Consider the following 15,267-nt stretch of genomic DNA (forward strand, 5'->3'; position numbering starts at 1 on the left):
CCCCATACATGGCCTACAGCAGAAAGCCCCATACACGGCCTACAGCAGAAAGCCCCACACATGGCCTACAGCAGAAAGCCCCCATACACGACCTACAACAGAAAGCCCCACACATGGCCTACAGCAGAAAGCCCCATACAAGACCTACAGCAGAAAGCCCCACACATGGCCTACAGCAGAAAGCCCCACACATGGCCTACAGCGGAAAGCCCCATACAATGCCTACAGCAGAAAGCCCCACACATGGCCTACAGCAGAAAGCCCCACACATGGCCTACAGCGGAAATCCCCATACAATGCCTACAGCAGAAAGCCCCACACATGGCCTACAGCAGAAAGCCCCACACATGGCCTACAGCAGAAAGCCCCACACATGGCGTACAGCAGAAAGCCCCATACATGGCCTACAGCAGAATGCCCCATACACGGCCTACAGCAGAAAGCCCCACACACGGCATACAGCAGAAAGCCCCACACACGGCATACAGCAGAAAGCCCCACACATGGCCTACATCAGAAAGCCCCACACATGGCCTATAGCAGAAAGCCCCACACATGGCCTACAGCAGAAGGCCCCACACATGGCCTATAACAGAAAGCCCCACACATGGCCTACAGCAGAAAGCCCCATACACGGCCTACAGCAGAAAGCCCCACACATGCCTTACAGCAGAAAGCCCCATACACGACCTACAGCAGAAAGCCCCATACACGGCCTACAGCAGAAAGCCCCACACATGGCCTACAGCAGAAAGCCCCACACACGGCCTACAGCAGAAAGCCCCACACATGGCCTACAGCAGAAAGCCCCACACATTGCCTACAGCAGAAAGCTCCACACATGGCATACAGCAGAAAGCCCCACACATGGCCTACAGCAGAAAGCCCCACACATGGCATACAGCAGAAAGCCCCACACATGGCCTACAGCAGAAAGCCCCACACATAGCCTACAGCAGAAAGCCCCACACATGGCCTACAGCAGAAAGCCCCATACATGGCCTACAGCAGAAAGCCCCACACATGGCATGCAGCAGAAAGCCCCACACATGGCATACAGCAGAAAGCCCCATACACGACCTACAGCAGAAAGCCCCATACACGGCCTACAGCAGAAAGCCCCATACAAAGCCTACAGCAGAAAGCCCCACACATGGCCCACAGCAGAAAGCCCCACACATAGCCTACAGCAGAAAGCCCCACACATAGCCTACAGCAGAAAGCCCCACACATGGCCTACAGCAGAAAGCCCCACACATGGCCTACAGCAGAAAGCCCCACACATGGCCTACAGCAGAAAGCCCCACACATGGCATACAGCAGAAAACGCCCCACACATGGCATACAGCAGAAATCCCCATACATGGCCTACAGCAGAAAGCCCCACACATGGCCTACAGCAGAAAGCCCCATACACGGCCTACAGCAGAAAGCCCCACACATGGCCTACAGCAGAAAGCCCCATACACGGCCTACAGCAGAAAGCCCCACACATGGCCTACAGCAGAAAGCCCCACACATGGCCTACAGCAGAAAGCCCCACACATGGCCTACAGCAGAAAGCCCCATACAAGACCTACAGCAGAAAGCCCCACACATAGCCTACAGCAGAAAGCCCCACACATGGCCTACAGCAGAAAGCCCCACACATGGCCTACAGCAGAAAGCCCCACACATGGCATACAGCAGAAAGCCCCACACATAGCCTACAGCAGAAAGCCCCACACATGGCCTACAGCAGAAAGCCCCACACATGGCCTACAGCAGAAAGCCCCATACACGGCCTACAGCAGAAAGCCCCACACATGGCCTACAGCAGAAAGCCCCATACACGGCCTACAGCAGAAAGCCCCATACATGGCCTACAGCAGAAAGCCCCACACATGGCCTACAGCAGAAAGCCCCACACATGGCATACAGCAGAAAGCCCCACACATAGCCTACAGCAGAAAGCCCCACACATGGCCTACAGCAGAAAGCCCCACACATGGCATACAGCAGAAAGCCCCACACATGGCCTACAGCAGAAAGCCCCATACATGGCATACAGCAGAAAGCCCCACACATGGCCTACAGCATAGAACTATTACTTCTTAATGCTAGCCTTTGGAAAAAAGAAATCGTAGACAAATCTCAGAAATGAAAGCCAGCTTTTCCTCCATACAATGACCAAATAAAAATGCACTTCCTTTTTATCCAGGACCCCTCATCACTGCATCTGCTATTCCTCCAGAGTAGTTTTTTACAAACTTCTACAGTCTGTTTGGCAGGGACACACACGGAAGATCAAACGTTATTAATTATTACAGTGCGAGGGAAAACGTTTGATTCTGTGCATACTTGAAGAGTGGGCTTTTCACATTCAATACGGAACAGCTGCTGGAGAAAACTTTAAAAAGAAACCGGATTTAGATGTATGTGGCGATGGCGACAGCCGATGCGTTTGCCAAGGAAAGGATTAGCGTGCGGGCCTATTTACACCTCTGTGTTTAGGTATGTTTTCCTGTATCTAAAACATCTGGGGGTTCATGTTCCTTGTTTCCCATGAGATGTCGTCAATGTATCTTCATGGAGTATGTTTTATCCCACTCTATGTAAGTACAATTAGGCAGGCCATACGTAGATCAAAGTTTGGCCAGTCGGGCAAGGATCGGCCGAATTTGGATCTATGTATGGGTACCCTCGCTGTACAGAACTGGATCGATCAATCCACTTCTGCACAACCAACCTATCGGATTTATCCCGAACGATAAGTCTCACCAGCTATAGCCGGCAATACTAATCATTGTGTTCTGCCTGCAGAGATGCTCCCCACTGGCAAAACACAATAGCAGGAGGCAATCCCCCATCAACATTGACTGTGTTAATGGGGGAATCGACCAATTTTCTGTCTTTCAACCAATGGTGGAAAGAAAATTACATAATCGTATTAAAAAAGTATAATCCAATGTTTATACTAGCCCATGTTCTGAAAAGAGTTATTTTCAGAGTGAAGGTAAGTAGCCACTGTCAGGCATTCAGGGAGTGATCTTGACACCTCCAGAATGTCTAGTTCACAGGTGTCAAACACAAGGCCCGCGGGCACAATGCGGTCCCCCCAAGGCCATTTCATGTGGCCCTTGCACCTCTCCAGCAGCTGCGGCACCCCCTTTTCTCTGCCCCCACCTTGTCTCTGTAGTCTGCAGCAGAGAGGACAGAACTCCTTTGCCAGATCCTGCACTCCTCTGTGCAGCGGCAGAAAGGCTCGACTTTGCCCCCCCCCTCCCCTTCTCAGCAGAGAGGAGGGCAGAACTCCTCCTACAGATCCTGCACCTCTCTATGCAGCCTAAACGCCACCTTGCCTTTGCCTCCCCTGGTCTCAGCATTCAGCAGACTCTGGAAGCTGACTCCAGCCCTCCTCTGGTTCTCCTCCAGACCCTGTAATTCTTTCCAGATCCACCCGCATCTTCTTCCTGGCAGCAGCACAAGGTGAGGGGGTGCATAGTGATGTAAGGAAGGGTGGGTGCTTCTTGACTTCTGATGGTAGGGGGGTTCTTGACATCTCATGTAAGGGTGTAAGGGGGTGTGGGGGGCTCTTGACATCTAATCTTATAGATATAACCGGCCCTTTGGGGGGGCAACCATAATGCTGATGTGGCCCGCGATGAAATTGAGTTTGACACCCCTGCTCTAGGTTTTTTGCAAGCTATGCATTTGGCTGGCAGTTGTAGAATATCAGTGACTAAACTAACAAAATATTTCTAGGTCTACGAACAGCCAATCAGAATCCTTCCTGGCAGATCACATGACAAGGATGGCGAATGGCATTTCAGGACTGCAGGTTTTATACAAACCACAGAACTGTGACGTCTCTTCTCCCACCATAGAGGAGCATGGTCATTGCTACCGCTGTCCCTGGCATTAATGAATGGCTGGGATCCTCTTACTGAATAGCATTACCATCACAGCCAACCATTAAAGAAGAGTTATTATATGGAAGCAGTGTGGAATATGTAACATACAACACAGCATTCAGAGGGAAGCAGTGTGGAAAATGCCGTATACAGCACAGCATTCAGAGGGAAGCAGTGTGGAAAATGGCGTATACAGCACAGCATTCAGAGGAGAGCAGTGTACCATTTGTAATGTACAGCACACCATCAGAATGGTAGCAGTGTGGAATATGTATTATACAGCACAGCACTGACAGGGGAGTGGTGTGGGATATGTAACATACAACACAGCATTCAGAGGGGAGTTGTGTGGACTATGTAACATACAGCACAGCATTCAGGGAAAAGCAGTGTGGAATATGCAATGTTCAGTAAAGCATTCAGAAGGGAAGAGTGTGGCATATGTAATGTACAGCACAGCGTTTAGAGGGGACTCATGTGGAGTATGTAACATACAGCATTAGAATGTAAGCAGTGTGGAATATGTAACATACACCACAACCTTAGGATGGGAGCGGTGTGAAATATGTAACATACAGAACAGGATTAGGATGGGGGCAGTGTGGAATACGTAATACACAGCACAGCATTCAAAAGGGATCAGTGTGGAATATGTAACATACAGCACAGCATTCAAAAGGGACTGGTGTGAAATATGAAACATACAACAGAGCATTAAGAGGGGAGCGGTGTGTAATATGTAACATACAGCACAGCATTCAGAGGGGAGCCGTGTAGAATATATAATGTACAGCACAGCATTCAGAGGGGAGCCATGTAGAATATGTAATATACAGCCGTGGCCAACAGTTTTGAGAATGACACAAATATTAGTTTTCACAAAGTCTGTTGCGTCATTGTTTTTAGATCTTTTTGTCAGATGTTATTAGGGTTTACTGAAGTATAATTACAAGCATTTCATAAGTGTCAAAGGCTTCCATATCATTTGGTGGAGGGGGGATTATGGTGTGGGGGTTGTTTATCAGGGGTTGGGCTTGGCCCCTTAGTTCCAGTGAAGGGAATTCTTAAGGTGTCAGCATACCAAGACATACTGGACAATTTCATGCTCCCAACTTTGTGGGAACAGTTTGGGGATGGCCCCTTCCAGTTCCAACATAACTGCGCACCAGTGTACAAAGCAAGGTCCATAAAGACATGGATGAGTGAGTTTGGGGTGGAGGAACTTTACTGGCCTGCACAGAGTCCTGGCCTCAACCTGATAGAACACCTTTGGGTTGAATTAGAGTGAGGACTGCGAGCCAGGCCTTCTCGTCCAACATCAGTGCCTGACCTCACAAATGCGCTTCTGGAAGAATGGTCAAACATTCCCATAGACACACTCCTAAACCTTGTGGACAGCCTTCCCAGAAGAGTTGAAGCTGTTATAGCTGAAAAGGGTGGGCCAACTCAATATTGAACCCTACAGACTAAGGCTGGGATGCCATTAAAGTTCATGTGCAGGTAAGGGAAGGTGTCCCAATACTTTTGATAATATAGTGTATATGCACACTATGGGTGTTGATTTACTGAGGCTGGAGAGTGAAAAATCTGGTGTAGCTCTGCATAGAAACCAATCAGCTTCCAGGTTTTTTTGTCAAAGCTTAAAGTGGAGTTCCGGCCATGAAAAAAAATTTTCAATAAAAATACCCCCGGAACAGTCAGGGCTAGTACATTCCACAATGGATAGCCTCTGTACTGTCCCGGGTCGCACTTACCTGCAAGAAGAAATACTTACCTTTAAAATTTCTTCTCCAGCGTTGCCATCTCTGTTGTGGGCAGCTGAAGCCGGCGCATCTTCTTCTGCGTCCTCTTCCATGTCCTCTTCTCCCAGAATCTGCCTGCACCGGCCCCTCTCATCACTTCCGGTGCGGCGCCGCATTTCTCCACAGCTTCTGGGCATGCGAGGGCACCGGAAGTGACGAGCGGGGCCGGTGCCCTCACATTGATTCCTGGGAGTGATGACGTTCAGCTCCCAGGAATCATTGCAAACCGGAAGTGGCGGCGCAGGCCGCGGCCGCGGCCGCCGAGGGAGGAAGTAGAAGAAAGGCGAGTATATTTTTCTACAATAACAAGGTAAGTAAAAAAAAATAAAAATCGTAACCATCCATTTCTTTTTTTAGGTGACGAAACGCAAGCGGACGGCCACAAAATCTCCGCTTTAACTGCACAAACTGACATTAATAGCTGATTGGCTGCCCTGCACAGCTGCACCAGGTATTGCACTGTCCAGTTTTAGTAAATCCACACCTATAAAGTCACAAAAAAGTAGTGCAGGAACCTTTTTCAAAGTTACTGCATCTTGAGTCGAACAATTTGAACGGTTCCATTGCCAGCAAGGGAGGTATGACTTTTCATTCGATTTTATACTGTCAAATCACATGACAAATCTCATTGGTTTGAACCATGGCTTAGGAAGCTAGAACCAAATTCGCAAAATAAAAAATGAATAAGCCCTGGTTAACACCGTTGTAATCTGTCATGCGATTTGACAGTTCAAAACCACTTTAGATTGTAAGCTCCATGAGCAGGGCCCTCCTATTCCTTCTGTAATAAACTGTATGTAACTGTACTGTCCCCTCTCTACATTGTAAAACTGTTGGCGCTATATAAATCCTGTATTATAATAATAATGACAAGTCACACACTATTGACAGCAATGGAACTGTTCAAATCCTTGCAATTCAAGACACAGCGACTTTGAAAAAGGTTGCGGCACTACATTTTTGCAATTTCATTGCGACTTGCATTGACTTCTGTTAAATGAAGTCACAAGCTGCAATGAAATCGGAGGTCCAAATTGCACTGATCCGTGGCTTTGAAGTAGCACAATTTCAGAGCCGCACTGGTGTGAACCAGGCTTATAGGTGGAGTTGGCCTTTAAATATTTAGGCTTCATACACACAGGACGTTTGGCTGTCTCTCCTAGACGCAGAAAAGAAAATGCTTGACACTTTATGCGTTTGGATGCGTTTAGGCATGTCAAGTGCCCGGGTGTTAATTCATTTCATTGGCCAGAATAATTAAAAAAGAGGCAGTTCTCATACATAAATGCAGCTTTCTAGTGGTTGCACGCCGCTCTTCCGTGTAAACTCCAGGACAGACCTGCCTGCCTCTCTAGCAGCCTTGGTGATCGGATATATTTCACCAACAATAAATTTCTCTGCTTCAGCCGGTATAGCACAGCTAATAAATCCCGGGATTCATTTACCAAAAAGACGCCTTATATAATGCCGATAAAGATAGATTGTGATAAGGCCGTCTCATTGGACACACTGACTGCTTCTCTGAGGCTCAGCTGTAATGACTGAGCGATACTTCTGAAAAATTAAAGTGTAATTCCACCCTTCGCAAAAATTAGAAACGGCAAGTCCATGGAATCGTCAGCTTGGAAAGCAGTGCAGATTGCCTGCTTTGGTCACCTATGATTGTACAGTACAGGCTTCTACAGTGACAACACTCCCCCTACTGTATGTATAGAGAAGCAGTGTTGTCGCTCTAGAACACAGGTGTCAAACACAAGGCTGTGGGCCAAATGTGGCCCCCCCCCAGGCCATTTCATGTGGCCCTTATACCTCTCCTGCAGCTGCAGCACCCACCTTGTCTCAGTAGTCGGCAGCAGAGAGGACAGAACTCCTTTGCCAGATCCTGCACTCCTCTGTGCAGCTGCAGAAAGGCTTGACTTTGCCCACCCCCCCCCCTTCTCAGCAGAGAGTAGGGCAGATCTCCTGCAGATCCTACACCTCTCTGTTCAGCCACAACACCACCATGTCTCTGCCTCCCCTGGTCTCAGCATTCAACAGACTCTGGAATCTAATTCCAGCCCTCCTCTTGTTCTCCTCCAGACCCTGCACTTCTTCCCAGATCCACCTGCATTTTCTTCCTGGCAGCAGCACAAGGTAAAGGGGTGCATTGTGATGTCAGGAAGGGTGGGTGACTCTTGACTTCTGATGGTGGGGGGGTTCTTGACATCTCATGTAAGGGTGTAAGGGGGCGTGGGGTGCTCTGGACATCTAATCTTACAGATATAACCGGCCCTTTGAGGGCAAACATAATGCTGATGTGGCCCCCAATGAAATTGAGTTTGACACCCCTGCTCTAGATACAGTGATGGCGAACCTTGGCACCCCAGATGTTTTGGAACTACATTTCCCATGATACTGAACTAAACTCCAGTGTGCATGAGCATCATGGGAAATGTAGTTCCAAAACATCTGGGGTGCTAAGGTTTGCCATCACTGCCCTGGTCTAGAACAAGACTACAGAACAATGCCATCCTTTTCTCCATAACACAGGGGGAGGTGTTCTGTAGTTCACAGAGACAACTGAAGAAAAAATTTTTTGAGTTTTGGACGTCCACTACGGAAAGTTATTCTCCCACCTGATTTCTGCCAGGTATTTTTTGCACTTACCAAACAGATCTTTAGATCATAATTAACTACAGGTAACACACCCTCTTCCCCAGGGTAACATGGCTCACCCAATACGCTGTGTGTATGGAGTAGCAGTGTTGTCACCCAGAGGACTCCAGCACCCCCCCCCCATCTGCCCCCTACCAATGGGGAGGTGTTTTGTAGTCCAAAGAGAGAACTAATAAAGGGCTGATAAAAATGTGTGCGATTTCAATGCAGTATTGTCAGCACAGTACAGGAGGTTATCAACTCACTTAAAGCGGAAGTAAACTTCCATCACTAACTTTTACCTATAGGTAAGCCTATGATAAGCCTTACCTAAAGAAAGTCTAAATATCTCCTAAACATGCACCATTTAGGAGATATTTAGGGTACATGCAGCCAGCGACATCACTGGCGCATGCGCTCTGAAGGAACGGCCACCCGTGCCATTTCTTCAGAGCCCTGTGCCGTAAACCACGGCTCTCACGGGCATGCATGGGAGTGACGTCATCGCGGGTCCGGGCAGTAACAGAGCCTGAATCCGCGTACCCCGAAGCAAGACACTCCAAAGACATGCTGGTAGGTTAATTGGATCCTGTATAAAAAATTGGCCCTACTGTGTATGTATGTGAATTAGGGACCTTAGATTGTAAGCTCCTTGAGGGCAGGGACTGATGTGAATGTGCAATGTATATGTAAAGCGCTGCATAAATTGACAGCGCTATAAAAGTACTGTACCTGAAATAAATAAAAATAAAAAGACAGGTGAAGACGGGAGCGGAAATTAACATCTCAGAGCTGGAAGAGCTTCATTTTAAGGTAAGTTTACTTTAATGTGCTAGTATGCAATGTATACTAGCACTTAATGCCATTACCTTGCAGGGTAAGAAAAAAAAACATCCAGCAGTTTGCAACCGCTTTCATTTCTAGGAGGATCTACTGTTTTTTTGTGTTTTTTTTAATGCACTTATCAAACTGGTATATAATAAAAGGCTTTTAACCCTATATTTAACGGACAAGCGTTTGGATGCCATAGTTCTTGCTAGCACCCCAAATGCGGTGCAATTTTTCTGCAATTGTCGTGTGACAGGATTGCATGGAACAAATAAATGGCCACTGCCCTCACCTATAACTGGCCTTTGCAGCGAGGAGTGGGGAATTTCTTTAGAACTGCACTGAAATTGCGTCAAAATGCGCCTTTAAAAATCGCATGAAGCTCATTGCCAAAAAAAGGAGCATTTGCTTCTTCTGGGTAACTAAAGTGCATGCGCAGCTTATCGATGCGACTGGGCTGCCCTATGCACGACACACTGAAACGCATGTAAATTGCGCTTAAAAAATTGCGAGTGGAAATGCACGTTCCTGCTACAGGAGACCTGAATGGGACCTAAATCAACACACAAATTGAACAACTTCATAATATAATGAAAAATGATTTGTGTGTCTCTAGAGTAATAAATGGTGCTATATTAAGGTAAGGCAGGTACCTACATCCCAATTAGAGTTTTGGTATGCATGAGCAGGTGATGGTGATGGTCATTTGTCCAGCGGAAGTGATACATAACCATTTTGATTAATCTTGTATATATTCATATATCTGTTTCACATTTACATTGTTGATAACTCTATGTATCTATTTGTCTATATAGAACTCTAGTTATTACTACAATTCCTTTACATGCCCCCGAGGAAGCGACAGCGAAACATGTCGGGCTATTGTTGATAATTCTAGCCATTATGCCAGATCAAGGAAGGAGTAATACTAGTAAATGAGCACATTGTGTTTTTTAAACAGTGTCTTATGACTCCATTCACACTAATACGACTTGTCAGGCGACTTGGTCAGCCTGACAAGTCACGGACCGTCGCGGTCCATTGTGTAGTACAGGGACGGTTCTAATAGGAGTGACACAAGTCGCTATGACTTAGAAAAAGGTTCCTGTACTACTTCGGGGGGCCTGGAGCGACTTGCATAGACATTTATTTTATGAAGTCCGTACAAGTCGCCCCGAAGTCGCGCTGCACGCGACTTCACAGGTCGCCCCCGAAGTCGTGCTGCTGCAGTGTGAATGCGGTGTAAATGTAATGTTTGCATGATTTTTTTCTTTTTGTTTGTTATTTTAATATTTGTTCTGTGTATGCTAATAATTGTAATAAAATTTGTAATTTTTTAAAGAATTGGTTGTCTAACTGATTAATATGTACCATTAAATAAGCCCTCAAATCAACCACTATGTGGTAGGACCATTTTAGTCCTTGATCTATTTTCTTCATATTATAATGGTAACTGATTTCATGGGCTTTCAGCTCGCTGCGACCCAGCATTGTGGCGCACATAAAACGCAATGGTGTGGGGGGTCTCTTTTATATACTTGTATGCGGATAACGGATGCCAGGGTGATGCTGAAAGCCATTCTGAGCCCTGGTGCCCATGGCTTTACAGTGACATGCTGGAGCAGGATACACACAGCCAGATATTCCTTCACATTACTTCTCTCATATCAACAAATGTTACCAACTATGTAATGCAAAGGTCAGTTCCAAAACTAAGGAACCAATGTAGGTAAATCCAATGGGTTTGCCAAAGTCAGGATAACCAGCATTCAGACTCTAGAGAGCTCCTGGCGCTGTCCTGGTTTCTGCTGTCAAATAAATACAAGGTGCCAAAATGACTGATTTTCCACTGCTATGTCCTCAGCAAACACATGATTATTTACACAGCAAAAAGAAATATCTCTGAAGTCTGCAGCCTGATGCTACATTATTGATCTCTGATTTTACATTTCTGATTTAATGCAAAAGAATGAATGTTACTTCTTGGCTCATCCCAGCTAACAGAACTGCTGATCAATTATTTTAGAATGCGATGGTAGATTGTGTTATATGATTGTCACCTTTGTAGAAGAAGTGTGCACTGTGCATGCTGCTTATCCTTCCTACAACTCTTCCCTGTCCTCCACATTCAGAGTCTCTACTATGGAATATAAGCCTCCTCCACTGACTTATACTGAACATCTACCACACACAGCAATTCTCTATAATCGCAAAATATAAATAGTTTGCTGCGCTAAATTTCTATTGTATCAATGTCCTTCCTATAATAAAAAGCAGCCAACACATGATCCTGAATAAAGAAGCAGATCAACATAAATGACTAAAATAAAGGTGTAGCACTCCAATAACTGCCTGCCCAGGCACAGCTGAGAGGGACAGAGAGGGAGGAAAAAAGTAGGCAAGGGGGTATAGTATAGGTAGGGGGGGGGGAAGAAAGAAAGAAAGAAAGAAAGAAAGAAAGAAAGAAAGAAAGAAAGAAAGAAAGAAAGAAAGAAAGAAAGAAAGAAAGAAAGAAAGAAAAAGAAAGAAAGAAAGAAAGAAAGAAAGAAAGAAAGAAAGAAAGAAAGAAAGAAAGAAGGAAAGAAAGAAAGAATAGAACAGATAATCGCCCGGCATTATCCATATCTGATCTATGAAGACACAGCAGAGATAATGGTGGACAGGAAATATCTGATCTATGAAGATATAACAGAGATAATATTGGACAGATAATATCTGACCTATGGAGACACAGCAGAGATATTAGTGGACATGTAGTCTCTGATCTATGAAGACACAGCAGAGATAATATTGGACATGTAGTCTCTGATCTATGGAGACACAGCAGAGATAATATTGGACCGGTAATATCTGATCTATGAAGACACAGCAGAGATAATATTGGAGAGGTAATATCTGATCTATGGAGATACAGCAGAGATAATATTGGACCGGTGTTATCTGATCTATGAAGACGCAGCAGAGATAATATTGGATCGGTAATATCTGAGCTATGGAGACACAGCAGAGATAATATTGGATCGGTAATATCTGAGCTATGGAGATACAGCAAAGATAATATTGGACAGGTAATCTCTGATCTATGAAGACACAGCAGAGATAATATTGGACAGGTAATATCTGATCTATGGAGATATATACAGCAGAGATAATATTGGACAGGTAATATCTGATCTGGAGACACAGCAGAGATAATATTGGACCGGTAATATCTGATCTATGGAGATACAGCAGAGATAATATTGGACCAGTGTTATCTGATTTATTGAGACACAGCAGAGATAATATTGGACCGGTAATATCTGATCTATGGAGATACAGCAGAGATAATATTGGACCGGTAATCTCTGATCTGGAGACACAGCAGAGATAATATTGGACTGGTAATATCTGATCTATGGAGACACAGCAGAGATAATATTGGACAGGTAATATCTGATTTATGAAGACACAGCAGAGATAATATTGGACAGGTAATATCTGATCTATGAAGACATAGCAGAGATAATATTGGACCGGTAATATCGGAACTATGGAGACACAGCAGAGATAATATTGGATCGGTAATATCTGAGCTATGGAGACACAGCAAAGATAATATTGGACAGGTAATCTCTGATCTATGAAGACACAGCAGAGATAATATTGGACAGGTAATATCTGATCTATGGAGATACAGCAGAGATAATATTGGACAGGTAATATCTGATCTGGAGACACAGCAGAGATAATATTGGACCGGTAATATCTGATCTATGGAGATACAGCAGAGATAATATTGGACCAGTGTTATCTGATTTATTGAGACACAGCAGAGATAATATTGGACCGGTAATATCTGATCTATGGAGATACAGCAGAGATAATATTGGACCGGTAATCTCTGATCTGGAGACACAGCAGAGATAATATTGGACTGGTAATATCTGATCTTTGGAGACACAGCAGAGATAATATTGGACAGGTAATATCCGATTTATGAAGACACAGCAGAGATAATATTGGACAGGTAATATCTGATCTATGAAGACATAGCAGAGATAATATTGGACCGGTAATATCTGAACTATGGAGACACAGCAGAGATAATATTGGACAGGTAATATCTGATCTATGGAGACACAGCAGAGATAATATCAGACCGGTAATATCTGATCTATGGAGACACAGCAGAGATATTATCGGACAGGTAATATCTGATCAATGAAGACACAGCAGAGATAATATCAGACCGGTAATATCTGATCTATGAAGACACAGCAGAGATAATATTGGACCGGTAATATCTGATCTTTGGAGACACAGCAGAGATAATATTGGACCGGTAATATCTGATCCTTGGAGACACAGCAGAGATAATATTGGACAGGTAATCTTTGATCTATGAAGACACAGCAGAGATAATATCAGACCGGTAATATCTGATCTATGAAGACACAGCAGAGATAATATTGGACCGGTAATATCTGATCTATGGAGACACAGCAGAGATTATATTGGACAGGTAATATCTGATCTATGAAGACACATCAGAGATAATATTGGACCGGTAATATCTGATCTATGGAGACACAGCAGAGATAATATTGGACCGGTAATATCTGATCTATGAAGACACAGCAGAGATGATATTGCAGGTAATATCTGATCTATGAAGACACAGCAGAGATGATATTGCAGGTAATATCTGATCTATGAAGACACAGCAGAGATAATATTGGACCGGTAATATCTGATCTATGAAGACACAGCAGAGATAATATTGGACAGGTAATATCTGATCTATGAAGACACGGCAGAGATAGTATTGGACAGGTAATATCTGATCTATGAAGACACAGCAGAGATAATATTGGACCGGTAATATCTGAGCTATGGAGACACAGCAGAGATAATATTGGACCGGTAATATCTGAGCTATGGAGACACAGCAGAGATAATATTGGACAGCAGAGATAATCTCACCTGTACCACTCCAGCCCTTTGTCGTAGCACCTGTCAAAGAAGTGGGGTTCAGCGCCCAGCGCCCGGACATCGGGGTGCACCCTGAGGAACTCCAGCAGGGCCCGGGTGCCCCCCTTCTTCACCCCCACAATGATGGCTTGGGGGAAGTTCTTGCTCCCGTAGGAGCTGTGACTGGAGAGGGGACTGTGTGCGGCTCTGTGCGGTAGGTCCAGCGTCCTGTTCATCTTCCCCGGATTGAGCTCCGGCTGCTGATAGTCCTGCTGGGTCGGCGCCGACTCCTCCGCAGAGCTCTGTCTGTACAATCCGCCGGGCTGGGGGTCACAGGAAGAGCCGCTCAGGCAGTAGAAGAAGAAGGTGAAGAGGAAGATCATAGTCAGCAGCAGGGAGACTCTGGGCTGAGCCCGCAGCGCTTCCAGGTGGCCGGCAGATCCGATGGTGGGGGTCAGGGTGCCACATCCCATGAGTGGGGTCGGGGGGCAAGGATGGCAGGCATGGCACTGCTGTGCCCACTACTTCCACCCAACTCTGTGCTGAGATCTGACACTATGTCCTAGAGTCCTAGGAAGAGGGGGGAGGGGGGACAGCATCATTCATCCATAGATCCACAGAGGAGAAGCCGGAGGATGAGGATGGGACTGTCTGCTCTCTACATGGACTGTCTGCTGTCTACATGGACTGTCTGCTCTCTACATAGTCTGTCTGCTCTCTACATGGACTGTCTGCTCTCTACATAGTCTGTCTGCTCTCTACATAGTCTGTCTGGTCTTTACATGGACTGTCTGCTCTCTACATGTACTGCACACTGCTGGAGTTTTCATGAGTGCAGCGTGCTCTGTGCTGCTAGGGGGAGTGTATTGGGGGGGGGGGGGGGGTGGCTGGAGGACTGAGCCTGCCATCTGACAGCTTCACCTAGTCCTGGAGCTTCCCTCCACATCACAGCTTCCATCAGCACTTTTCACATCAAATATTTACCTCTGTTTGTCAATACTTGTCATCTTCTTTATACAATATCTCCACATTCCACAAAGTAACACATTACATGATACAATGTTACTTTCCAGATCTCAACATACAGTGCATCCTGAAAGTATTCACAGCGCTTCGCTTTTCCTACATTTTGTTATGTTACATCCTTATTCCAAAAT

At 45.6% G+C, this 15,267-nt stretch overlaps 1 protein-coding gene across 1 annotated transcript in view; it reads right to left on the reverse strand.

The window, feature by feature from the left end:
• Positions 1-14,670, reverse strand: part of MEIOB (meiosis specific with OB-fold) — a gene marked incomplete at its 3' end in the record, with an annotated part of 290,335 nt that extends 275,665 nt beyond the window's left edge. The window contains exon 1 of the mRNA XM_082261838.1: positions 14,123-14,670. Coding sequence (XP_082117964.1) covers positions 14,123-14,583 — 461 coding nt within the window. The 5' untranslated portion in view covers positions 14,584-14,670. The remainder of the gene's footprint in view (positions 1-14,122) is intronic.
• Between the last annotated feature and the right edge of the window lie 597 nt (positions 14,671-15,267).

Source organism: Pelophylax lessonae, assembly GCF_965119305.1.
Source record: "Pelophylax lessonae genome assembly, chromosome: 6".
Lineage (NCBI taxonomy): Eukaryota > Metazoa > Chordata > Amphibia > Anura > Ranidae > Pelophylax > Pelophylax lessonae.